This window comes from Prunus mume, linkage group LG4, assembly GCF_029339155.1.
Source record: "Prunus mume cultivar Tortuosa linkage group LG4, ASM2933915v1, whole genome shotgun sequence".
Lineage (NCBI taxonomy): Eukaryota > Viridiplantae > Streptophyta > Magnoliopsida > Rosales > Rosaceae > Prunus > Prunus mume.
In genome coordinates, this window is record NC_142701.1 from 17487871 (window position 1) to 17514915 (window position 27045).

The 27045-nt window shown below is 37.7% G+C and overlaps 4 protein-coding genes and 2 long non-coding RNA genes across 9 annotated transcripts; 2 read left to right on the forward strand and 4 right to left on the reverse strand.

Moving 5' to 3' along the window:
* Window positions 1-312: 312 nt before the first annotated feature.
* Window positions 313-6052, forward strand: LOC148918042 (uncharacterized; the record flags this gene model as incomplete). The annotated part of the gene is made up of 2 exons (XM_089050480.1): window positions 313-461; window positions 5581-6052. Coding segments are annotated over exons 1-2 (588 nt in total), but the record flags the coding sequence as incomplete, so codon positions are not given.
* LOC148918043 (uncharacterized) lies at window positions 3465-4839 on the reverse strand. The gene is made up of 3 exons (XR_016126193.1): window positions 4550-4839; window positions 4337-4468; window positions 3465-3879 (listed from the first exon to the last, which is right to left on the reverse strand). It is a non-coding gene; the product is annotated as an uncharacterized LOC148918043 (long non-coding RNA).
* A 28-nt stretch (window positions 6053-6080) lies between the features above and the next one.
* On the forward strand, window positions 6081-25310 carry LOC103330142 (uncharacterized). Its single transcript, XM_089050481.1, has 3 exons — window positions 6081-6253; window positions 18156-18165; window positions 24852-25310. The coding sequence occupies exons 1-3, from the start codon at window positions 6081-6083 to the stop codon at window positions 25308-25310; spliced, it is 642 nt and encodes a 213-aa protein (XP_088906607.1).
* Window positions 8243-10905, reverse strand: LOC103329722 (uncharacterized). Of its 4 annotated transcripts, none has more exons than XR_016126210.1 (3): window positions 10198-10905; window positions 8749-9100; window positions 8243-8650 (listed from the first exon to the last, which is right to left on the reverse strand). XR_016126210.1 is itself a non-coding variant. In XM_008232220.3 (3 exons), exons 1-3 carry the CDS (start codon window positions 10360-10362, stop codon window positions 8568-8570), a joined length of 339 nt encoding a protein of 112 aa, XP_008230442.2. In that variant the 5' UTR covers window positions 10363-10905; the 3' UTR covers window positions 8243-8567. The 4 variants fall into 4 exon arrangements, 1 of the variants encoding a protein (XP_008230442.2); XR_016126209.1 differs by having other exon boundaries at window positions 8749-9121; XR_016126208.1 differs by having other exon boundaries at window positions 8749-9770.
* On the reverse strand, window positions 16461-18270 carry LOC103329723 (plant UBX domain-containing protein 1-like). The gene is made up of 6 exons (XM_089050746.1): window positions 18147-18270; window positions 17944-18012; window positions 17585-17640; window positions 17275-17404; window positions 17096-17200; window positions 16461-16883 (listed from the first exon to the last, which is right to left on the reverse strand). Exons 2-6 carry the CDS (start codon window positions 17960-17962, stop codon window positions 16684-16686), a joined length of 510 nt encoding a protein of 169 aa, XP_088906872.1. The 5' UTR covers window positions 17963-18012; window positions 18147-18270; the 3' UTR covers window positions 16461-16683.
* Window positions 22314-24063, reverse strand: LOC148918044 (uncharacterized). Its single transcript, XR_016126211.1, has 3 exons — window positions 23761-24063; window positions 23548-23679; window positions 22314-22729 (listed from the first exon to the last, which is right to left on the reverse strand). It is a non-coding gene; the product is annotated as an uncharacterized LOC148918044 (long non-coding RNA).
* Window positions 25311-27045: the final 1735 nt, after the last annotated feature.

Below are 27045 nucleotides of genomic sequence, written 5' to 3' on the forward strand. Positions count from 1 at the left end.
CAGATTGCAAATCTTGCCCGCTACTTGCTTAACAATCATGCCAAGGACCTGAAAAATAATATGAACTTTATCAGCATATAATTGAGTTTATGCATTAGGGTTAAGCACGTTTGTTTATAGAACTCTGTCCAATATGTAGTTATGAGCTAAATTAATGAGTTCATGAGTTGGGATCCAATTCAAATCATGTTACCCTTCTCACTGATATGATTGAAGAGGATGAGATTCCATGTCCCCCTCCTCAACCAACACTATATATTAAGCAAACACATGGAAAATATATTGCATTAACCCCTTCTTTCAAGGTCTTCTATTCTATCTTCTCAAAATACACAACAAGAAGAAATGGCTTGCCACACTCACTCCAACAGCTTCACCTCAAGGCCACACCCGATCGTTCAAGAAGTCGATGAACATTTATGTAGATTGAGATCTTCTGAGGCCACCTCCACATCCTCCTCATCAATCAGCCACGAACTAAGTGGCCTCCAAGACTTGCATGGCTCGAGACGCATTGTTTCTAATTCTCCCTCTTTTTGTACCAAAAAATAAAAAATAAAAAAGAATTTAGAGATCACAAAAATCAGAAACTTTAGATCCTCTTAAAAAGAAAGACTAATCAGAAAATCTTAGGACAAGGATTACAAATGGGAGAATAAATGACAAAATGAAGAGATCACCATTACTACTATAAATGCAACAATGCCAAAACAAAGTCCACAAGATACTTAGAAATACAGAACATATCAAATTATTCCAAAGAACAGAACCAAACCCTCTGTTTGGTCTCCTCCTAAACCAAGGAATACAAAAAATTAATAAAAATAACAATCTCAAATCCATGCTTGTTGAAGAATTCATCTCAACATAACAACAATTTTAGTGATCTCATAACAACAACAACAACAACAACAAAAACTTGAAATTCTTGTCTTCATCCACATTTTCGTTCAAGCCAACCAAACAGAGAAAACAATACTGGAAAGGAAGTAAATATTGAAAGAATGCTGAAAATTAAAAATTTGTGTGCATTTCTTTAACTTTTTCAAAACCAGAACTATTTTTATTTTCGTCTTCTCCAGACAGTTCTTGGTCTGTTTTCATGAAGAAGTCCTTTGGTATAATTGGAGTGCTACAAGCCATGATATATATATATATATATATATATATATATATACAGAGAGCTTCCATTGAGGGATCCCTCAAATAAGCTTATTTGAGGGACACCCCTTGTAGGGCCACTATGGATTGTATTTTACTAATCCAAACCATCTATTTTGTAGATACTCATTCAAAGATCATCTCTACAAAAAATCACTTGAATCCGATATCATTTGACCACTCAATTGAGTTATTAAAATTTTAGTACTTTCTTGAAGCACCGTGTTCATTGATTTTGTAAGACACAATTGGATGTCGAAACAATGTCTGATTTGTCTAATTTTTTGTAAGGATGATCTATGAATGAAGACCTAAAAAATAGATGGTTTGGATCGCTGGAAAAAAAATTGTAGGGTACCCTAAAGGGCGTCCCTCAAATAAAATTATTTGAGGGATCCCTCAATAGAAGGGGACTGTATATATATATATGTTGCTCTCTCCCAACTTATTCCTAAGAAGTGAACAGAAGTCTTCAAACAGATGTATATATCTACACACTTGAGAAAGAAAAACAAAATTGCTGAACATCGAACCCATATAAAGGAAATGAAAATTTTATATATATAGACAAATTCCCATCATCCCATGACTAGCACAAAACTGAAATGGTATACAAGAAACCCCTAAAATATTACTCTGTGTCGAGGACAAAGATTGGTTGTTTGAAGCAGAACAGGTTCAAGGTGACTTAACCTGCATGGTGCTCATTGACAGTTTGGCAGCATCTACAGGGACGTAAGTCTATGCCAATATCTTTGTTAGTGGAGGAGTCAGGGGTACTGCCCCAAGAGTTGTGCATACCGTCATTACAATAGACAGAGGAACATCCCCTTGAGCAATTAAGGTCACCTGAAAGGCTATTTCATACAAAGCATTGAATGGAGTTGAATAAATGGCCTAGGCGGGCCCTGGAGAGAGAGAGAGAGAGAGAGAGAGAGAGAGAAACGAGTATCGATGGAGTTATGTTTAGGGTTTAGAAAAGGGCCGAACGGCTATACTATATTTTAAAATAAAAAACCGTAGTATATCCCTGCGGCTATACGATTTATTAAAAAAAAAAAACCATTCTATTTGCATTAGTTTATACTTTATAGATATTAATTTGCTAGTTTTGATATATATATACTTTATAGATTTAAATTTTTGAATAGTATGTGAAAATTGGGTTTATAATACGTGAATTTTATGTGTATTATTGAAAATTTTGTAAAAAACAAGTGTATTAAACATGAAAAATACATATGTACGTGTAAAATACAAGTATTAAACATGGAAATGCTAAATTTTATATACGGCTAATAACTTTGAAAAAGTAAAAACTCAAAATGGTACAGTAGAGACTCGTGTGAAGGCCTAATAGTAATGGAAAATGTTCTAAGCTATCAATAAACAAAAATTGTGGAAAAAAGATAATAGTATCCATGTAAAGAGTATAGCCGTACAAGGCTATACTCTTTATTTTTATGTGTAAAAAATCCTACGGCTATACTCTTTATTTTTATGTGTAAAAAATCCCAAGTATAGCTGCTCGGCTATACTATTTTCAGTAGAATAATTCAAATCTGGCTCAAAACTAAGCACCACAAGATGTGCTAGAGTAAAATAGGATGTGTGACCTCAAACGACATTGTTTTAGACTATTAGTTAACAATATCTTCACATAAAAAATAAAATAGAGAATCTGAACTCCATAAATATGCCGGGAAACTTAGAAAAGGCTTTTACTGTCACTTAACATCAACTGTAAGAGACTTAATGGAGCCAAAAGGATACATATATCCAAGAACACCCAGACTGCTGTTGCCCATTGTATTCATACTCATAGCAGATATTACTGGGTTAGGGAAAACTTCGAAAGGGTGCTATAGTTGTCACTTAACCTCAACTGTATGAGTCTCCTTAGAGTCAGAAGGATCTACACATATCTCCAAAAGAATGCCAGACTGCTTCCCATTATATTCATAATCACAACAAACAATGTTGAGGGTAATGCAACCATCGGCGAGGTGAAATGAGAAGTGACCAAAACCACACCCAAAGAAGAATTTTGCATACCAACCAGCAAGTGTCAAAAATGTAAATGAAGGATTAGTGTTGCATGCCCACCAAAATTTATGAAAGTTTCAACATTTCAATCTGAGCATAAAACAATGAAGATCTTCCATGGACTTACAAGAGTTTAAGAAGAGAATTTTTATAGCTTTATTACCAATTTGACCAAAGCCGAAACAAAACTGGAACACAAGGATTCACAGAAAGCCAGATCATGTCGTAAGGTTTACATTCTATTTGATTAATACCTCAATTGATTCTTTCACAACTTATTGGATCACCCCTGGTTCACTTCACTCCCTAAAGGCAGATTAAGACTAAGGTAGGCAAGGAAAGAGATATTCAATCAACCAAGCAAATAACCGATAATGGATACTTTCATATTAGTTCAAAATAAAGGTCTTCCTCTGGGGGCAGGCAGACCCTCTTTTATTGTATTGCTGCCATGCGTAAGAAAGAGATAATGGTGATTGCTGAAAAAACTCGGACTTAGGGAACGAAGACACAGAATTCCATAGATAGAAGGACGAAATGAACCAACTCACTTGTGCTGATCGGAACGATTGAAGAAAGGAAGAGAATGGCGGCCCCTTTCGCCCCACACCTCACTATGTTGAGGGTTTAAGTTGCCTAAGCAACAAGAGGGATAAACCTGCTGATATATACCTGCAAATTAAGACTCACCTTGATCAAAAAAGACTCCTCAAGTTGCACATTTGCACCGCAAAAACTCCAAAACAAACTAAACAAACATGCCCAGCACCACAACCTTAAAGAATATTTGTATGAGTGCAAACTCTGCCAACAATGCTCGTATACAAAACTAGCTTCTGTCTTCATATGTCAAATTAAAATCCACATAGACAGAGAAGATTGAATATATACTTTCTTACTGCAAAAGCTTTTATGGCTATGAAGTCATTATGACAGCAAACTATAGTGTCTCAGCCGGCAATGTTACAGCAACCATTGAAGCTTTGAGACAGACAACATTCTCAGAGAATACACTGGCCCACAAAATAAAATCTAGTATGTTTGAGAAAGAGAGCACATTTGGAAGGAACCACAAGCAAGACAATCATATAAGTAATTAAAAATATATTTATATGCACAACAAATGTACCTGCATGCAAGCAGTGATGCAGCTAGCTAGAACAGCAAAAAGTGGTGCAAAAGGTATCACAATTTTAACCACTGCAGGAAATGCACTCTGCATATAAGAACCTAAGAAAATTGGAGCAACAACGTTAACGACCTACAGATGACAGAATAGAGACAATAAGCCCCAGCTGATGGATAATATAATATTACTGAAGTTTCTTATATTTAACTTAACCTGCATGGTGCTCATTGACAGTTTGGCAGCATCCACAGGGACGTAAGTCCCTACCAATATCTTTGTTAGTAGAGGAGTCAGGAGTACTGCCCCAAGAGTTGTGCATACCGTCATTACAATAGACAGAGGAACATCCCCTTGAGCAATTAAGGTCACCTGAAAGGCTATTTCATACAAAGCATTGAATGGAGTTGAATAAAGGACCTAGGCGTGCGCTAGGCGGGGGCTAGGCGGGCTAGGCCTGAGCTAGGCCGGAGCTAGGCGGGTTAGGCGGGCTATGCGGGGGCTAGGCACGGTCTAGGCTGGGGCTAGGCGGGCGCTAAGCGGTCTAGGCGGGCGCTGGAGAGAGAGAGAAAAAAAGAAAGAAACGAGGATGACGACGAAGTTATGTTTAGGGTTTAGAAAAGGGCCGAACGGCTATACTATTTTTAAAATAAAAAACCGTAGTATAGCCGTGCGGCTATACTATTTATGAAAAAAAACCATTCTATTTGCATTAGTTTATACTTTATAGATATTAATTTGCTAGTTTGATATATATACTTTATAGATTTAAATTTTTGAATACATATTATTTTTATTGAATTGTATGTGAAAACTGGGTTTATAATACATGAATTTTATGTGTATTATTGAAAATTTTGTAAAAAATAAGTGTATTAAACATGAAAAATACATACGTACGTGTAAAATATGAGTATTAAACAGGGAAATGTTAAAATTTTTATACAGCTAATAACTTTGGAAAAGTAAAAACTCAAAATGGTATAATAGAGACTCGTGTGAAGGCCTAATAGTAATGGAAAATGCTCTAAGCTATTGATAAACAAAAATTGTGGAAAAAAGATAATAGTATCCATGGAAAGAGTATAGCCGCGCAAGGCTATACTCTTTATTTTTATGTCTAAAAAATCCTGAGTATAGCTACGCGGCTATACTATTTTCAGCAGAAGAATTCAAATCTGGCTCAAAACTAAGCACCACAAGATGTGCCAGAGTAAAATAGGATGTGTGACCTCCACATCATCAACATCAATCAGCCACAAACTAACTGGCCTTCAAGACTTGCATAATTGTGTTGATGGGTTGCTTCAGTTGCCCCTCACTCAACAAGCCTTGGCTCAAGAGCATAATGAGAAATCGACTAATGAGCTATTAGATGGTTCTCTCAGGCTCTTGGATGTTTGTAGCAATGCCAAGGATGCCCTTTTGCAATCCAAGGAATGCGTACAGGACCTTCAATCGATCATGCGAAGAACGCGAAGAGGTGAATCTGGAGCACTCACAACTGAGGTCAGGAAGTACTTGACCTCAAGGACGATGGTGAAGAAGGCAATCCACAAGGCTATGGTAAATCTCAAGGGATCCAGTTTCTCATCCCTCAGCAAGGACAATGAGACTATTGCCGTTGTTAGAACGTTGAGAGATATCAAGGCAGTCACTCTCCAAGTGTTTGAATCACTCATGTCCTTCATCTCTGGTCCAAATTCAAAGTCTTCTGTTCTATCTTCTCACAACGCACAAAGAAGAAATGGCTTTCCACACACGCTCTAATAGCTTCCCTTCAAGGCCACACCTGATCGTTCAAGAAGTTGACGAACATTTGTGTAGACTGAGGTCTTCTGAGGCCGCCTCCACATCTTCTTCATCATCAATATGCCACAAACTAAGTGGCCTCCAAGACTTGCATGATTGTGTTGATAAGTTTCTTCAGTTGCCATTACAGAAATTTCATAAGAGAATTTCCATGCTTCAGCTGCAGTAGATAAAGGAAAAAGACATTACCTCATGAACCAAAGTGGTTACCATGACAGTACAGACATTGCCATCGACATTAACTCTATGATGCCTAACTTTCTCCAGAACTGCTGCATACACTTAGCAAGATGAAGTTTGAAATTTTGCTACCACATTGATTATAACAAAATCTCTCCGGATCGATTCACGAACACCGGGATGCCTAACTTTAACGGCAACTACTATGGGCTTCAGCTGTTGACCAGCTCCATGCACTTGAACAATACTTCCAAATGCTATTGGTTTCTCTTCAAAATTATCAAAAATCTCGGCGAGCTTGCGGCCAAACGTTTCGTTCAATAGTTTTCTCCGTGTAGGCAAAGCTATGTTCAGGAGCTTTGGTGTGAAGCTCTGAGAGCTTGGTGATAAAGAAAGAGCGCCAACTACAAACAATTAGACGAATTCCAGTGTATCACCACAAATTAAAGGCCAATAATAATAATAATAATTAAAAAAAAAGGGGCTTAGGCGGCCTAGGCGGGTCTGGGCCTTTTTGTTTTTTGTTTTAATTTTTAAGATTTTTATTTTCCAGGTTAAATTTTAATGCTTTTTTAACCCCTGTACGTAGTAGATATTTTAAAAAAATCTTTAAATGATATTCCTAGTTGAAACCATTTATTTTCTATTTAGTGGCAATTTCCGACATGACCCGACATAATTATGTTCTCATGATTTAAATGCGTAATTTTACCTGAACAAGACAGTTCTGGGCTTTGTGCCCCAATGCCAGTTGCCAATAAGCCTAAAAACCCTGGTAGAAATGGAGGTGAAGTTGAAAATTAGGAGTCCATTTCAGATGCTGACCTTGATAACATTGTTGCTAGAGGTATTGTGACTTATGCAAGCATCTTTTTACATGCATGGAGCTTGCTCCTGAATAGAGCTGAAAAATCACCAAGGAAGTATTGTATTTCAGGAAATGGATCCTCCAAGCACACTTCAGTGTGAACTTCGTCCATACCAGAAGCAGGCTCTCCATTGGATGATCCAACTGGAAAAAGGACAATGCATCGATGAGGGAGCAATGACTCTTCACCCTTGTTGGGAGGCATATCGTCTTGCAGACAAGTATGTTGGGCTGTTAACCTTGGATTATGCTATACCTTATGTTTCAATATTTATTGGGGTGTTTTGCATATAGAAGAGACCGTGTTATCTATTTGAATTCGTTTTCTGGGGATTATCAGGTAGTCACCCTACAAGCCAGTCCTCCAGTGAAGATATTGAAATTAGTGACATTTCAGACCATTCCCCATCAAACCTACCAAAGAAGGTCACAAGCTTTTCAGGATTTGATAAGTTTATGAAGCGAAAAAACACCCTTGCAGATGATGGCAGTTTGATTATATGTCCTATGACTCTTCTAGGCCAGTGGAAGGTAGTTTTTGTCACTTTGAAGAACACCAATTGTAGTTCTGCATACTTAAACCTGCTCTGAAAGTTGGTACTGGCGCCAGTATCAGAGTGTTACGTGCACAGTGATAAGGATTCTATATTTGGGAGTTAATATAAACATTTGAGTTTGTTGTCAGGCAGAGATTGAAACTCATACGCAACCTGGATCTTTATCGGTATATGTTCATTATGGACAAGTAGTAGGCAGAAGGATGCAAAACTTTTAGGTCCATGTGATGCCCGGGATCAAGTTTCTGCTGCCATCGCTGCAAAACATAACTAGTGAGATTTGCATAAAATCAGTTATTGATGACCACACCAACGATAATATAGAATTGGAGCAAATTGCCTCTCAGATTTGTAAAAGATATCAATTCGGCTACTCATGGTAAACCTATTATGATACAAAAAACTATCACGTTTGTTTTTCTGAGACAATAAAATTAAATTTATAAAGAGACGAGAAAGGAGTAAAGGATATGGCCAACAGACAAAAGCAGATAAACAAAACGAATATATTGTGAAAAGTTTTTATTTATAGCGTATAGCCGATCGGCTATACTGTTACAATATTCTATTTAAAGGGTATAGCCGATCGGTTGTACAGCTAAAAGTTGCGTATAGCCGTTCGGCTATATGTTTAAATATTCTATTTATAGAGTATAGCCGACCGGCTATATGATCACGTGTATGGCCGCGCGGCCGTACTATTTGAATATAGTATTTAATGAGTATAGCCGAGCGGCGGTACCATTTAAATATAATAATTAAATAATACAGCTCGACTATACTCTTCAAATATTAGAATGGCCGTTTCCCCAAGTGCTTAAAGCATGGAAGATAGCCTTTTCTGTATTTCTCGGACCTTCCCACGTTTGGATGCCTCCTCTTTTGCAGTCCTTCCTTTATCTAGCACATCAAAATGATTGTAATGTGACTAATAAATTCATAAAAGTAAAAATCAAAAAGAAATTTTCAGTCGAAAAACAGATGCAACAATAACTCACGAGGTTTCTTTGCAGACCTCCCAGTTCCCCTTTCACCTGTACAACCATTGGCTGGCCATACTTTTGCAGAATGATTAGAACCACCATAGTCCTAGGAACAAAAACAAATGCAACAGCCAAAAAAATTGAAGAATAAGTTTCTAAAACAATTAGTCCAAAATGAATAAGTTAAACACAAATTTATAATGTTACTGGTTCAAATGCATTCCTGGAAATTAATGAAGTCCTCCCGTGGGGATAACAGACAAGTCCAAATAAGGAAGTGATCTGCCTAAATGAGGGGTTTCTGTTGCTTTAGGATCAGCACTTGATAAAACTTGAGCTTCATCTCTTATCAATGCATGGGTTTTTCCTGGTTTACATAGAGTTGCAGCTTCAGAAGAGGAGTCTCTAGTATCACTACTTTTTCTTAAATGATCCGTGCAAAGAACTTCATGATGTAGTACAGCCCGTAGGTATTAGATTAAGCATCCAAACAATAGAACATAGAAGAGTATAAGAGATCGAGGAGACGAAAATATAGATCGAAAAGACGAAAGAAAGGGTAGAACAGTAGAACAGTAGAACAAGAAGAATATTGGAGGTTGGGGAGACGAAAATATAGATCGTAGGGATGAAAGAAAGGACAGAAATCACATAGTTTTAAGAGAAGGTTTACTCAATATCCAAATCTGAATTTTAAAGAACTACATGGGGGTATTTATAGCAAACTAAAACCTAGACATAATAGGATAAAAATCCCTTGCTTAAACGGAAATCATAACCCAAATAAAATAGGAAACTTAAAACTAGAAATCTGAAAATCTGGAAAAGTAGAAATCCTACTAGAATTTGGAAAACTAGAGAATTTAGGAAACTAACAAATATATTAGGAAACTAATAAATTTAGGTCCTATGCGTCCTGCATCACTTCAACATCCATTGCACTTTGAGCACTCTGGCCAAGTATTTCTCCAGCCTGTTGTAAGGCATCACTGCCTGTCTTTTCCTCATCATGAAGTTGTTCTTCTTCATGCATCAAACTGTCCCGATGAATGAAGTAAGCAATTAAAATATAAGAAACCAATAAGTTCTGAAGTTAATGTGAACCAACAGTTTAGTTCAGCGGCAGCAGATCCAGCAAGAGCATATTTAAAATCAATGATCCGTAGCAAAGAAATTAGTTCGGTGATTACAAATTACATATACAGAAATGAAGTATCAGGTTAAGAATGCACATAATAGTGGAGTCAGTCAGCCATTCGAAGGCAACTAAGCACTAATTAATTATGTACCCTTTATTCTGACCTTGTTTTTATACATATGTATTATTATAGAATACATGTAAATCAGAATGTATTTTCCATGTCGCATCTTATTTTCTATTTCTCATTTCACATGATTGTGTTTGTGCTCATAGGCAGATACATTATTTCCAAATTGACAAAAGACAGGCTTCATATTACATACCTCTCTGGAGTGCTTCAAATCTGCTTCATGATCTACTGAGCAGTTTTCTGGGGAAGTTTCTTCATAAGAACTGGTATTAGTACAAACAGAATGATTCAATTTGGTTATCAATGAGCAGCTATTTTCCACGGGCAGTGATTTCCTTTGTATATTAGACTCATCCATATCCTTTTTTCTTTTATTCCTTCGGCAGAAAGTAATCAATGGGGTGGTCAACTTGTTTCACGCAAGCTGAATCACCACCTAATTTATCTAACTTATTTCTAGAGAATGAATCAGTGTCTTCTAAGTTTAATGTATTCAATCTTGGCGAGCTACCATCACATTCAGAGCTGCTTTTTCTTTCAAATGCTGCTGCTGCTGATGATGATTTTGTCTTACAAAATCAGCAATAATTACAGCGGAATTCATCACCAATTGAGAAACTAACCTCCCTCCAACATTATTATCATCAACCAATGCTCCAGCATTAGCATTTGAAGATGAGCCAACTTTCTTGCCACTAGACTTATTCCCATATGCATCCCTTTGGGAAGGAACCTCATCAAGACTTGTCAGAACGGTTTTAATTGGTATTTGTCTTGTGCCAGACACTTCAATGTGTTTCTTTTCCTTATGGGGCTTATCTAGGCATTGGAGATGATACGACTGAAGGCATTTTCCACAGTGCTTCAGGTTACCCCCAACACAGCACACAAAACAACATGGAATGCCTGCAAGAAAAAGAGGCAGGTGAGACAGAATATAGCAATGACCTTAAAAATAAATTATAGGTCTAAGACAACTAAGACGGTTTTCGACTACTCTGAAATAGTGAATCACTATTACGAGGAATGCGAGGTACAAGCAGAAATGCCATTTGCATATTAAAGAATAAGCAAAGCAAGAGAAGCTTCCATTCACAGAAATGTTTTAACTTCAGAATCAATATGAATTCAAGTAGCCTAACGCATGCCATTCACAGAACCTTGTTATTGGCAAGACCATAGAAACTCCATGATAGGACAACTTCATCATTTCCTTCCACAGAAGACAGACACCAAGTCAGCAAATTTTGTATTCTTTTCTTCTGCGCCATGTCGTCAGTGCGAAGAGAGAAGAATATATACAGGGAGAGGAATGGAATTGGATGAATTAAGAGTCACATGATCTCTTCTTCTATGGACCTGACTTGTGCTTCACTGCTTCGGCTTCCCAATCTCAAGCTCAAATTTGCAGCTAAATTTTTTCAATTTCGGGTTTCAGACTTTCAGTCAATCGCAGAGTATGAAAAGTCGGCCTAGGCGGGCGGCTAGGCGGGCGCTAGGCTACTAGGCGGTGGCTAGGCGGGCTAGGCGGTGGCTAGGCGGGCGCTAGGCGGCTAGGCGGTCCCAAGGCGGTCCCTAGGCGGCTAGGTAGTAGCTAGGTGGGCGCCTAGGCGGGTTGGGTCTTTTTTCGGCGCCGAACCCGGAGGACGAAGCAGCAACTGCGAGAGAAAGTTCCGTCCACTGCGAGTGCAAGCTTCGTGTTAGTTCGAATATATTTATAGAGTATAGCCGAACGGCTGTAGGTTAATATTCGAATCTAATTAGAAAGTATAGCCGGCCGGCTGTACGTTTATAATTTCTATTTATACAGTCGAGCCTTGCGGCTATAATGATAAAATATTGTATTTAAAGCTGATCGGCTATACTGTTAATATATTGTATTTAGAGAGTATAGCCGTGCGGATATACTGTTATATTATCTATTTGTGCATGTATTAAAATAAATAAAAGGTGTGATACTAATAATAGATTTTTCTGTATTTCTCGGACCTTCTCACGTTTGGATGCCTCCTCTTTTGCAGTCCTTCCTTTATCTAGCACATCAAAATGATTGTAATGCGACTAATAAATTCATAAAGTAAAAAACAAAAAGAAATTTCCAGTGGAAAAACAGATGCAACAATAACTCACCAAGTTTCTTTGCAGACTTCCCAGTTTCCCTTTCACCTGTACAACCATTGGCTGGCTCTACTTTTGCAGAATGATTAGAACCACCATGATCCTGGGAACAAAAACAAATGCAACAGCCAAAAAAAATTGAAGAATAAGTTTCTAAAACAATTAGTCCAAATGAATAAAAAAGAAACTGATTGGTACTGTGGCATCCTCATACATCCGAAAACGGCTCTTCGCTTGTTTCATGTTCTTAGCAGCGATAGACTCTGAAATGTAGGCACCTTGCTCACTTGAAAGCAAGCCTTCATGAAATCTGAAACAACATAAGTGGAAAAAAAAGATGCAAAAAGGGCCATCATATTACGCAGGAACATAGCCTAACAAAAAATGATATACCCTATCTTTGCAAGCATCTAGAACAAATGAACACATCTAGAATAGAGGAGAACGGGAAGATTCAGGAACATCAAGGTTACCAAAAAAAGAACAGAATTCCATTTTATTTCTGTCTTTGACCTCTCTACTGTTTTTACATGTGAATTGTTTTTTTTTAACAAACTAAATACCGAAGGATTGAACCTTCAAAACGTACGTATTGCAATTTCCAAAACAAAAAAATAAATAAATGAATAAAGATCTAAATGTTTATAAGATATCAGTAATTGTCTATTTCTGCTACTCATGGTAAACCTATTATATAATACAAAAAACTATCATATTTGTTTTTCTGAGACAATTAAATTAAATTTATAAAGAGAAGAGAAAGGAGTAAAGGATATATGGCCAACAGAAAAAAGCAGAAAAACAAATAAAGAAAAGACAACTTAATAATCTACGTGTGCTTTAATTTAATGTCTTTGTGCTTATAAATTTCACATGCCTATATTGCGAAAATTACAGAATTTCATAAGAGAATTTCCATGCCTTGGCTGCAATAGATAAAGGAAAAAGAAATTACCTCAAGAACCAAAGTGGTTACCATGACAGTACAGACATTGCCATCAACATTGACTCTATGACGCCTAACTGTCTTCGGTAACTGCTGCATACACTCAGCAGGATGGAGATCACCTTCTGGAGTACCCCAGAAATCGAATGCCTCCTCCACTTGCTGTAAAAAGAAGATTAGACTAAAATCAAATACATAATGTAGATTATTAAGGAGGGAAACTTGTAACAGAAGCTTCCTGAGTTCATAATATCGTTGAGGAACTGCATTTTGTCTACAACCATAACACACACAGTTATGAATAAACGAAAAAAGGAGTGAATACTACACACACACACATATAAATATATATCACATATTTCAATTGTGCTTGACAAAATTCAGGCTTTGAGACAAGAAAGTATTACCAGAGGATGGTGGATTGAAAAGCATTCTAATATGAAATTCTTTCTTTGCATAATCTTAGCATAAAGGAGGAATTGAAAGGGCAAATATCAAACTTGCAACTTATTTAATAAGGAACACCCAAACAAGATGAATGCAACGGATCTCCAGAACTGTTAAGGAAAAACCTTTGAAGGTGAATTACTTGCCCATTTTTAGAGAGGAGATGGTGGAAGATAGAACAATAGAGAGACAAAAAAAATCAACCATGTTGGGATAAGATATTAGAAAGATAGTAGCTTATTTTATATATATATTTTTGGATTTGTTATGTATTCAGACCACATTCAGGTATATCAACTGATATAATTCACAAACTTCAAGACACAACAAGATACTTAAAAGACTTAAACACAATTCAATCAAAATAGTCCAAAAGCATAAATGCATTGCAAGTAACATCAAAGGTATATATATGTTACCAGGTCCAGGAGCATCTTCAAAAGTGCGTGCGTCACAATGTGACCAAGCGCAGATTGAATCCGATCATCCCCTTCAAGATCATCGACACATTCCTCTTGTTCATAAGTTTCCACCAAAACAGCAGGATCCACGTTCCAATCTCAAGCTCAAATTTGCAGCTAAATTTTTTCAATTTCGGGTTTCAGACTTTCAGTCAATCGCAGTGTTTGAAAAGTCGGCCTAGGCGGTGTCTAGGCGGGCGCTAGGCGGCTAGGCGGTCGCTAGGCGGGCGCTAGGCAGCTAGATGGTCGCTAGGCGGCTAGGTAGTAGCTAAGCGGGCGCCTAGGCGGGTTGGGTCTGTTTTGGCGCCGAACCCGGAGGACGGCGATGCGAGAGAAAGTTCCGTCCCGCGAGTGCAAGCTTCGTGTCGGTTGGAATATATTTAAAGCGTATAGCCGTACGTTTAAAATATTCGAATCTAATTAGAAAGTATAGCCGTACGGCTGTACGTGTATAATTTCTATTTATACAGTCGAGCCTTTCGGCTATAACACTGATAACGTTGCAGAAGCCTCAGCAATGTCCTCGTTATAGAGTATAGCCGCGCGGCTATACTCTAATATCTATTTGTGCATGTATTAAATAAATAAATAAATAAATAAATAAATAAATAAATAAATAAATAAATAAAAGGTGTGATACTAATAATAAGATCCAGGAAATAAATTATTCTTTCTTCATCTGTTTTTTACCACTCCCTAAATTTAGGGTTCATGGAAAGTGGCTTGTTACTTGGGCCTTAATTTTTGCTCCCACACTGATAATGTTGCAGAAGCCTCAGGAATGTGATTTGATGTGGTAGAAATAAACCAGCTTGACCAAATGAGAATACAGTATGCTGATTATTTGCTGATATGCTCTACGTTTTACTTGTTTGGCAGATTGGGGACCGAAGGTTGATGTTGTTGTTTTTTTTTTCTCGACCTTGCTTCAAAATTATGAAGCCCCAAACTGATTGGTACCGTGGCATCCTCAAACATCCAAAAACATGCTTGTTTTGATGTTCTTAGCGGTGACTCTGCAATGTAGACACCTTGCTCACTGGAAAGCAAGCCTTGAAATCCGAAACAACATAAGTGGAAAAAAATTTGAAACAAGTTACAGAACACAAAAAAACACATTAAAAACACTAATATGTCCTAAACAAATTATAAAACGTAAATGGAGCACCGTTATCAGGAAAATTTAAATCTCCATAGATCCTGTTATAGCCCAAGAAAATTCCAAGATAAGCACAAAGGAACATAGCCTAACAACAAATACAGGAAAATTTAAAACAAAAATAGGAGTATCGCCGCGCGGATATACTATTTTTAAAAACTAAAATAACGCAGTAGATCGCCCATACTATTTTCAAAAAATTTAAAAAGGTTATAGCCGAGCGGCTATACTATTTATTTTTTTTAAAAACAGTTATCGCTATACTATTTAGTTTTGAAAAAACAGTTGCACCCTTGGCGATCAGGCACCCGCGTGTCAAAATAAGTATAGCCGCACGGCTATACTATTTTCAAAAGAAAACCCAGAGTAAATCCAGACGGCTATACTCTTTAAGTACATTATATTTGAAAGGTATAGCCGCCCTGCTATACTATTTATTACAACAACAAAAAAGTTTGCCCCTAGCGATTAGGCGCCTACGTGTCAAAATATGTATAGCCGCACGGCTGAGACTATTTTTTAAAGAAAACCGGCGTAGAGCCGCTTGGCTATACTATTCAATGAAAAAATTAAAAATCGAGTATAGGCGACCGGCTCTACCTTCAGGAATGAAGTTTGAAATTTGTGCTACCAGATTGATTATAGCAAAATCTCTCCCAATCGATTCACAAACACCAGACAACTACTATGGGCTTCACCTGTTGACCAGCTCCACGCACTTGAGCAATACTTCCAGATGCTACTGGTTTCTCTTCAAAATCATCAAAACTCTCCGGGAGCTTGCGGTCAAACACTCGGTCGATAGTTTTCTTCGTGTAGCCAAAGCTATGAGAGCTTGGTGCATAAAGAAAGAGCACCAACTATAAACAATTACGCGAATTCCAGTGCCACAAATCAAAAGCGATTGAATCATCAGAAAATAAATAAATAATTAATTAAAAAATCCGCCTAGGCGTCTAGGCAGGCGTTTTTTTCTTTTAGATTTTTATTTTGCTGACTTAGGTTAAATTTTTAATGCTTTTGTAACCCCCAGTAGTAGATTAAAAATAATGTATATTTCTTTAAATGATATTCCTTGTTGAAAACATCTATTTTCTATTTATTGGCAATTTCTGACATGACTCGATACACGACTCAAAACCAGCACTATTAAATTTTGTAGAGCATAATGTGTCCAAATCCCCTCCTCCCCGTATGTTTTTCTTTGCCATTCAGATCCTCTCCCCGTTGATAAACACAGAAAAAGGAAGTTGGGAAAACAGGCAATACAAATGCCTAGCCAGCACTAAACATAATATTCAAAGATGTAAGGTGAAAAGGCAAAATAATTTGAAGCACAGTCACTGACATGTCATATATGGTTAACATTCATATATTGTTTTAGAAAATAAGAACCACCTTAGCAAAGCACATATGCAAAAGTTCTCTCTTTAAAATCCTAACAATTATCCGACGGCAAGTTGCGGCCATCAAATAAGGGTCAGAATCAGCACAATCTTAAAGATAGGGAGTTGCTCTCATCAATTTACAGAACTCATGTGATTCATGTCACAGTTTCAGCCACTTTGGCTTAACAGGTTTTTTCTCCGCAGGCTTCTTCTCTTGAACAACAGGAGGTGATGCCTCTGGTATTGTTTCTGGTGCAGACTCAACAGGCTCTGCATGTTTAGTGAGGAGTTCCAAACCTTTCAAAGACACGATCTCTTCCTGAAGGAAGGGACCTGACTTGGCATCTGAAGCATCATCTGCTGGACATGACAATACAATAATCAAACATTTCGCATTAGCCATTGCTATTTACAATCAAAAGATATATCATTACATCAGTGAAATAATTTTCGGGTAAAAGTTCTGATTCCTCTGCCATCACCGCAGACGGGCAACCCCATAATCATATAGAAGAGTGTCTCCATTGAGAATATTTCATTTTAAGTTATGAGACCAAAAAGCATGTGCTAACCTTTTGGCATATTATATGAAAAATACACAATTGCACCAGGAACAAAGCCAGCAGAGTAAAAATCCTGTGACGTGTCTTTTATCTGCTTCTTAGGAGTTGTAGTATCTGCATCAGTAAATGTTAGAATCTATTGCATAATCATACATGGAAAATTCAATATTTTGATTTACTCTGCATACATATGTAGAATGGTAATTCTGGTCGAGCAACTATTTTCGTGAGGAGATCAACCAAGCTCTGAACGGTTTCTGATGGATGAAAAGTGGCCTCTAATGTGTGATTATCAGGAAATCGAACCCTGATCACAGTCTGCATACATCACACATGAACTTAACAATTAGATAAAAAGCGATTATATGACTAATTAAGATTTGGAAAAGGTTATGCATCCGATGATGATGGGGCAGAATTGATCCTATACAAACTACAATAGAAACAATCACTATAACAAGTAGAAAAGAAAGTCATAATAAAGGGTATAGCAACCACCTTTGTTATCCTTGGCCTGTTCTGCCTCTTTAAGCTTTCGTGTTTTAGAACCTTATCTGTTCATATTGCATTAATGAAATATAGTAAGTATAAATACCAGAAGAATACCTCCAATTGCATGTATCAGTATAAGTCTTTGAATGTGTAATTAAATTCCCAATAGTTTATCAAATTTCGTTCATGTTATTAAGTTTTTTAGAATAAAATACTTGAGGCATTGACAAGACTTCCAATAAGCAAGAAGATTATGTTTCCCATTAAAATATTCGCTAGCATATTATAGAACTTGAACACCGGCCGCTACACGGGAAAGATTATGTTTCCCTAAAATTATAAATGATATGGTTTCTGTCAATTACCTTCCTTTTTGGCATTCATAATCCGATAATAATCCTCTGCTGTAAACTCAAAAAATTCATCTGTCTCCTCTGCAAAACAAAAAATGATGAAAATAAAAAAATTTCTATCAGGCATCTCAGTGTGCTTGCTTCCACAGATAATCCAAAATATAAAAAGCTATAAGCTGAATGGTTTGGCCTAGCATAGTTGAATTGCTTCATACCAGTAATAGACTCTTCCGTGTGCGAAGAAGAAGCAGCTGACGTTTCAAAAACATGAATTTCTCTCCCGAAGTTTCTTTTGCTGCTGTGAGCTTGGCCTGAACTTTCAGTCAATCGCAGTGTTTGAAAAGTCGGCCTAGGAGGGCGGCTAGGCGGCTAGGCGGGCGCTAGGCGGCTAGGCGGTCGCTAGGTGGCTAGGTAGTAGCTAGGCCGGCGCCTAGGCGGGTTGGGTCTTTTTTCGGCACCGAACCCGGAGGACGAAGCAGTGACTGCGAGAGAAAGTTCCGTCCACTGCGAGTGCGAGCCGTGTTCGTTCGAATAATATTTAAAGAGTCTAGCCGAACGGCTGTACGTTTAAAATATTCGAATCTAATTAGAAAGTATAGCCGTCCGGCTGTACGTTTATAATTTCTATTTATACAGTCGAGCCTTGCGGCTATAATGGTAAAATATTGTATTCAAAGCTGATCGGCTATACTGTTAATATATTGTATTTACATAGTATAGCCGGGCGGCTATACTCTATTTGCAGTCCTTCCTTTATCTAGCACATCAAAATGATTGTAATTTTTCAACTACGGCAATGTCCAATTCGGACGGCAAGTGGCCGGAATTTCAAATTGAAAACCGGCCAAAACCTAAGTTTCAAATTCACGAATTTAACCTGCAAATTTATCAAAACCTATCCCACAGCCAGCTAGAACACAGAAAATGGATGAGAAACCTCACCTTACCCGTCGGAAATGGTGGTTGGAGGAGAGAGATCGAGCGGCTGGAAGTTCCAGTCAATTCCGCCACGTTTCTGCAGTTTCGGCGAGTCCCGAAGGTTTGTCTTTGGCGGGAAGAGAGAGGAGAGGCTGCAGTTCGAACGGACCGGTCTCGTCGGACGGGGTGGTCGGAGGTGGCGGTGTGTGGTGGTTTCTGTTCCGATGAACAGTAACTCGGGAAGGAGATCGCAGAAGGGGAAGACGCGAGAGAGAGAGAGAGAGAGAGAGGAAGTGAGGGTAAATGTGAAAAATCAGATTTTACCCCAAACTTACTTCGAAATAATTACGGTTCTGCCACCGAACAAGTTTTGATCGCCAAAGCTTCGTTAAATCTCCAATTCAAGCCTACACTGTCTACGGTTTCGTCTCAGTACCACCTACGCAACCACACCACTCATGGTCCCAAAACCTTCCCGGATACAAAATTGACCAAAATTACCCTTAACCCAAGAGTAAATTAATATTTCCTCTTAATTAAATTAAAATAGGAAAATAAATGGAGTTGGGGTGTTACAGAGTTCATGAGTTGGGATCCAATTCAAATCATGTTACCCTTCTCACTGATATGATTGAAGAGGATGAGATTCCATGTCCCCCTCCTCAACCAACACTATATATTAAGCAAACACATGGAAAATATATTGCATTAACCCCTTCTTTCAAGGTCTTCTATTCTATCTTCTCAAAATACACAACAAGAAGAAATGGCTTGCCACACTCACTCCAACAGCTTCACCTCAAGGCCACACCCGATCGTTCAAGAAGTCGATGAACATTTATGTAGATTGAGATCTTCTGAGGCCACCTCCACATCCTCCTCATCAATCAGCCACGAACTAAGTGGCCTCCAAGACTTGCATGGCTCGAGACGCATTGTTTCTAATTCTCCCTCTTTTTGTACCAAAAAATAAAAAATAAAAAAGAATTAAGTGATCACAAAAATCAGAAACTTTAGATCCTCTTAAAAAGAAAGACTAATCAGAAAATCTTAGGACAAGGATTACAAATGGGAGAATAAATGACAAAATGAAGAGATCACCATTACTACTATAAATGCAACAATGCCAAAACAAAGTCCACAAGATACTTAGAAATACAGAACATATCAAATTATTCCAAAGAACAGAACCAAACCCTCTGTTTGGTCTCCTCCTAAACCAAGGAATACAAAAAATTAATAAAAATAACAATCTCAAATCCATGCTTGTTGAAGAATTCATCTCAACATAACAACAATTTTAGTGATCTCATAACAACAACAACAACAACAACAAAAACTTGAAATTCTTGTCTTCATCCACATTTTCGTTCAAGCCAACCAAACAGAGAAAACAATACTGGAAAGGAAGTAAATATTGAAAGAATGCTGAAAATTAAAAATTTGTGTGCATTTCTTTAACTTTTTCAAAACCAGAACTATTTTTATTTTCGTCTTCTCCAGACAGTTCTTGGTCTGTTTTCATGAAGAAGTCCTTTGGTATAATTGGAGTGCTACAAGCCATGATATATATATATATATATATATATATATATATGTTGCTCTCTCCCAACTTATTCCTAAGAAGTGAACAGAAGTCTTCAAACAGATGTATATATCTACACACTTGAGAAAGAAAAACAAAATTGCTGAACATCGAACCCATATAAAGGAAATGAAAATTTTATATATATAGACAAATTCCCATCATCCCATGACTAGCACAAAACTGAAATGGTATACAAGAAACCCCTCAAATATTACTCTGTGTCGAGGACAAAGATTGGTTGTTTGAAGCAGAACAGGTTCAAGGTGACTTAACCTGCATGGTGCTCATTGACAGTTTGGCAGCATCTACAGGGACGTAAGTCCATGCCAATATCTTTGTTAGTGGAGGAGTCAGGGGTACTGCCCCAAGAGTTGTGCATACCGTCATTACAATAGACAGAGGAACATCCCCTTGAGCAATTAAGGTCACCTGAAAGGCTATTTCATACAAAGCATTGAATGGAGTTGAATAAATGGCCTAGGCGGGGGCTAGACGGGCTAGGCGGGGCTAGGCGGTCTAGGCGGGCGCTGAGAGAGAGAGAGAGAGAGAGAGAGAAACGAGGATCGACGGAGTTATGTTTAGGGTTTAGAAAAGGGCCGAACGGCTATACTATATTTTAAAATAAAAAACCGTAGTATATCCCTGCGGCTATACGATTTATTAAAAAAAAAAAACCATTCTATTTGCATTAGTTTATACTTTATAGATATTAATTTGCTAGTTTTGATATATATATACTTTATAGATTTAAATTTTTGAATAGTATGTGAAAATTGGGTTTATAATACGTGAATTTTATGTGTATTATTGAAAATTTTGTAAAAAACAAGTGTATTAAACATGAAAAATACATACGTACGTGTAAAATACAAGTATTAAACATGGAAATGCTAAATTTTATATACGGCTAATAACTTTGACAAAGTAAAAACTCAAAAGGGTACAGTAGAGACTCGTGTGAAGCCCTAATAGTAATGGAAAATGTTCTAAGCTATCAATAAACAAAAATTGTGGAAAAAAGATAATAGTATCCATGTAAAGAGTATGCCGTACAAGGCTATACTCTTTATTTTTATGTGTAAAAAATCCCAAGTATAGCTGCTCGGCTATACTATTTTCAGTAGAATAATTCAAATCTGGCTCAAAACTAAGCACCACAAGATGTGCTAGAGTAAAATAGGATGTGTGACCTCAAACGACATTGTTTTAGACTATTAGTTAACAATATCTTCACATAAAAAATAAAATAGAGAATCTGAACTCCATAAATATGCCGGGAAACTTAGAAAAGGCTTTTACTGTCACTTAACATCAACTGTAAGAGACTTAATGGAGCCAAAAGGATACATATATCCAAGAACACCCAGACTGCTGTTGCCCATTGTATTCATACTCATAGCAGATATTACTGGGTTAGGGAAAACTTCGAAAGGGTTCTATAGTTGTCACTTAACCTCAACTGTATGAGTCTCCTTAGAGTCAGAAGGATCTACACATATCTCCAAAAGAATGCCAGACTGCTTCCCATTATATTCATAATCACAACAAACAATGTTGAGGGTAATGCAACCATCGGCGAGGTGAAATGAGAAGTGACCAAAACCACACCCAAAGAAGAATTTTGCATACCAACCAGCAAGTGTCAAAAATGTAAATGAAGGATTAGTGTTGCATGCCCACCAAAATTTATGAAAGTTTCAACATTTCAATCTGAGCATAAAACAATGAAGATCTTCCATGGACTTACAAGAGTTTAAGAAGAGAATTTTTATAGCTTTATTACCAATTTGACCAAAGCCGAAACAAAACTGGAACACAAGGATTCACAGAAAGCCAGATCATGTCGTAAGGTTTACATTCTATTTGATTAATACCTCAATTGATTCTTTCACAACTTATTAGATCACCCCTGGTTCACTTCACTCCCTAAAGGCAGATTAAGACTAAGGTAGGCAAGGAAAGAGATATTCAATCAACCAAGCAAATAACCGATAATGGATACTTTCATATTAGTTCAAAATAAAGGTCTTCCTCTGGGGGCAGGCAGACCCTCTTTTATTGTATTGCTGCCATGCGTAAGAAAGAGATAATGGTGATTGCTGAAAAAACTCGGACTTAGGGAACGAAGACACAGAATTCCATAGATAGAAGGACGAAATGAACCAACCCACTTGTGCTGATCGGAACGATTGAAGAAAGGAAGAGAATGGCGGCCCCTTTCGCCCCACACCTCACTATGTTGAGGGTTTAAGTTGCCTAAGCAACAAGAGGGATAAACCTGCTGATATATACCTGCAAATTAAGACTCACCTTGATCAAAAAAGACTCCTCAAGTTGCACATTTGCACCGCAAAAACTCCAAAACAAACTAAACAAACATGCCCAGCACCACAACCTTAAAGAATATTTGTATGAGTGCAAACTCTGCCAACAATGCTCGTATACAAAACTAGCTTCTGTCTTCATATGTCAAATTAAAATCCACATAGACAGAGAAGATTGAATATATACTTTCTTACTGCAAAAGCTTTTATGGCTATGAAGTCATTATGACAGCAAACTATAGTGTCTCAACTGTTGCTTACAAATTATGAGTACTTTCTTTTTTCAAATTATGATTAACTTCACTCAATAATTTATATATCAAACTTGACAGAAGCTAAATCAAATAGCAATAATACACTAATACAAGGCTACAACGCAATTTTTTTTAGAATTTTTGAGCTAAAATTAGAGTGAATCTTTACATACTGAAAACAATGTATACATTACCTTGAGCTTTTGCCACAACAACACACCTAACAATTAAAGTCACCAACAGTTAAAGGCAACCCCACAAAGAAACCGGCAATATGTACTAACAGCACAGAAAGAATAACCACCCCAACTTCTCCAGATCACACTGTCTCAGTATGAGCCATTAGAGAGAGATCAGCCGGCAATGTTACAGCAACCATTGAAGCTTTGAGACAGACAACATTCTCAGAGAATACACTGGCCCACAAAATAAAATCTATTATGTTTGAGAAAGAGAGCACATTTGGAAGGAACCACAAGCAAGACAATCATATAAGTAATTAAAAATATATTTATATGCACAACAAATGTACCTGCATGCAAGCAGTGATGCAGCTAGCTAGAACAGCAAAAAGTGGTGCAAAAGGTATCACAATTTTAACCACTGCAGGAAATGCACTCTGCATATAAGAACCTAAGAAAATTGGAGCAACAACGTTAACGACCTACAGATGACAGAATAGAGACAATAAGCCCCAGCTGATGGATAATATAATATTACTGAAGTTTCTTATATTTAACTTAACCTGCATGGTGCTCATTGACAGTTTGGCAGCATCCACAGGGACGTAAGTCCCTACCAATATCTTTGTTAGTAGAGGAGTCAGGAGTACTGCCCCAAGAGTTGTGCATACCGTCATTACAATAGACAGAGGAACATCCCCTTGAGCAATTAAGGTCACCTGAAAGGCTATTTCATACAAAGCATTGAATGGAGTTGAATAAAGGACCTAGGCGTGCGCTAGGCGGGGGCTAGGCGGGCTAGGCCTGAGCTAGGCCTGAGCTAGGCGGGTTAGGCGGGCTATGCGGGGGCTAGGTACGGTCTAGGCTGGGGCTAGGCGGGCGCTAAGCGGTCTAGGCGGGCGCTGGAGAGAGAGAGAGAGAGAAAAGAAAGAAACGAGGATGACGACGAAGTTATGTTTAGGGTTTAGAAAAGGGCCGAACGGCTATACTATTTTTAAAATAAAAAACCGTAGTATAGCCGTGCGGCTATACGATTTATTAAAAAAAAAACCATTCTATTTGCATTAGTTTATACTTTATAGATATTAATTTGCTAGTTTGATATATATATTTAAATTTTTGAATACATATTATTTTTATTGAATTGTATGTGAAAACTGGGTTTATAATACATGAATTTTATGTGTATTATTGAAAATTTTGTAAAAAATAAGTGTATTAAACATGAAAAATACATACGTACGTGTAAAATATGAGTATTAAACAGGGAAATGCTAAATTTTTTATACGGCTAATAACTTTGGAAAAGTAAAAACTCAAAATGGTATAATAGAGACTCGTGTGAAGGCCTAATAGTAATGGAAAATGCTCTAAGCTATTGATAAACAAAAATTGTGGAAAAAAGATAATAGTATCCATGGAAAGAGTATAGCCGCGCAAGGCTATACTCTTTATTTTTATGTCTAAAAAATCCCGAGTATAGCTACGCGGCTATACTATTTTCAGCAGAAGAATTCAAATCTGGCTCAAAACTAAGCACCACAAGATGTGCCAGAGTAAAATAGGATGTGTGACCTCCACATCATCAACATCAATCAGCCACAAACTAACTGGCCTTCAAGACTTGCATAATTGTGTTGATGGGTTGCTTCAGTTGCCCCTCACTCAACAAGCCTTGGCTCAAGAGCATAATGAGAAATCGACTAATGAGCTATTAGATGGTTCTCTCAGGCTCTTGGATGTTTGTAGCAATGCCAAGGATGCCCTTTTGCAATCCAAGGAATGCGTACAGGACCTTCAATCGATCATGCGAAGAACGCGAAGAGGTGAATCTGGAGCACTCACAACTGAGGTCAGGAAGTACTTGACCTCAAGGACGATGGTGAAGAAGGCAATCCACAAGGCTATGGTAAATCTCAAGGGATCCAGTTTCTCATCCCTCAGCAAGGACAATGAGACTATTGCCGTTGTTAGAACGTTGAGAGATATCAAGGCAGTCACTCTCTCAGTGTTTGAATCACTCATGTCCTTCATCTCTGGTCCAAATTCAAAGTCTTCTGTTCTATCTTCTCACAATGCACGAAGAAGAAATGGCTTTCCACACACGCTCTAATAGCTTCCCTTCAAGGCCACACCTGATCGTTCAAGAAGTTGATGAACATTTGTGTAGACTGAGGTCTTCTGAGGCCGCCTCCACATCTTCTTCATCATCAATATGCCACAAACTAAGTGGCCTCCAAGACTTGCATGATTGTGTTGATAAGTTTCTTCAGTTGCCATTACAGAAATTTCATAAGAGAATTTCCATGCTTCAGCTGCAGTAGATAAAGGAAAAAGACATTACCTCATGAACCAAAGTGGTTACCATGACAGTACAGACATTGCCATCGACATTAACTCTATGACGCCTAACTTTCTCCAGTAACTGCTGCATACACTTAGCAGGATGAAGTTTGAAATTTTTGCTACCACATTGATTATAACAAAATCTCTCCAGATCGATTCACGAACACCAGGATGCCTAACTTTTACGGCAACTACTATGGGCTTCAGCTGTTGACCAGCTCCATGCACTTGAACAATACTTCCAGATGCTATTGGTTTCTCTTCAAAATTATCAAAAATCTCGGCGAGCTTGCGGCCAAACGTTTCGTTCAATAGTTTTCTCCGTGTAGGCAAAGCTATGTTCAGGAGCTTTGGTGTGAAGCTCTGAGAGCTTGGTGATAAAGAAAGAGCGCCAACTACAAACAATTAGACGAATTCCAGTGTATCACCACAAATTAATGCTTTTTTAACCCCTGTACGTAGTAGATATTTTAAAAAAATCTTTAAATGATATTCCTAGTTGAAACCATTTATTTTCTATTTAGTGGCAATTTCCGACATGACCCGACATAATTATGTTCTCATGATTTAAATGCGTAGAAATGGAGGTGAAGTTGAAAATTAGGAGTCCATTTCAGATGCTGACCTTGATAACATTGTTGCTAGAGGTATTGTGACTTATGCAAGCATCTTTTTACATGCATGGAGCTTGCTCCTGAATAGAGCTGAAAAATCACCAAGGAAGTATTGTATTTCAGGAAATGGATCCTCCAAGCACACTTTAGTGTGAACTTCGTCCATACCAGAAGCAGGCTCTCCATTGGATGATCCAACTGGAAAAAGGACAATGCATCGATGAGGGAGCAATGACTCTTCACCCTTGTTGGGAGGCATATCGTCTTGCAGACAAGTATGTTGGGCTGTTAACCTTGGATTATGCTATACCTTATGTTTCAATATTTATTGGGGTGTTTTGCATATAGGAGAGACCGTGTTATCTATTTGAATGCGTTTTCTGGGGATTATCAGGTAGTCACCCTACAAGCCAGTCCTCCAGTGAAGATATTGAAATTAGTGACATTTCAGACCATTCCCCATCAAACCTACCAAAGAAGGTCACAAGCTTTTCAGGATTTGATAAGTTTATGAAGCGAAAAAACACCCTTGCAGATGATGGCAGTTTGATTATATGTCCTATGACTCTTCTAGGCCAGTGGAAGGTAGTTTTTGTCACTTTGAAGAACACCAATTGTAGTTCTGCATACTTAAACCTGCTCTGAAAGTTGGTACTGGCGCCAGTATCAGAGTGTTACGTGCACAGTGATAAGGATTCTATATTTGGGAGTTAATATAAACATTTGAGTTTGTTGTCAGGCAGAGATTGAAACTCATACGCAACCTGGATCTTTATCGGTATATGTTCATTATGGACAAGTAGTAGGCAGAAGGATGCAAAACTTTTGGGTCCATGTGATGCCCGGGATCAAGTTTCTGCTGCCATCGCTGCAAAACATAACTAGTGA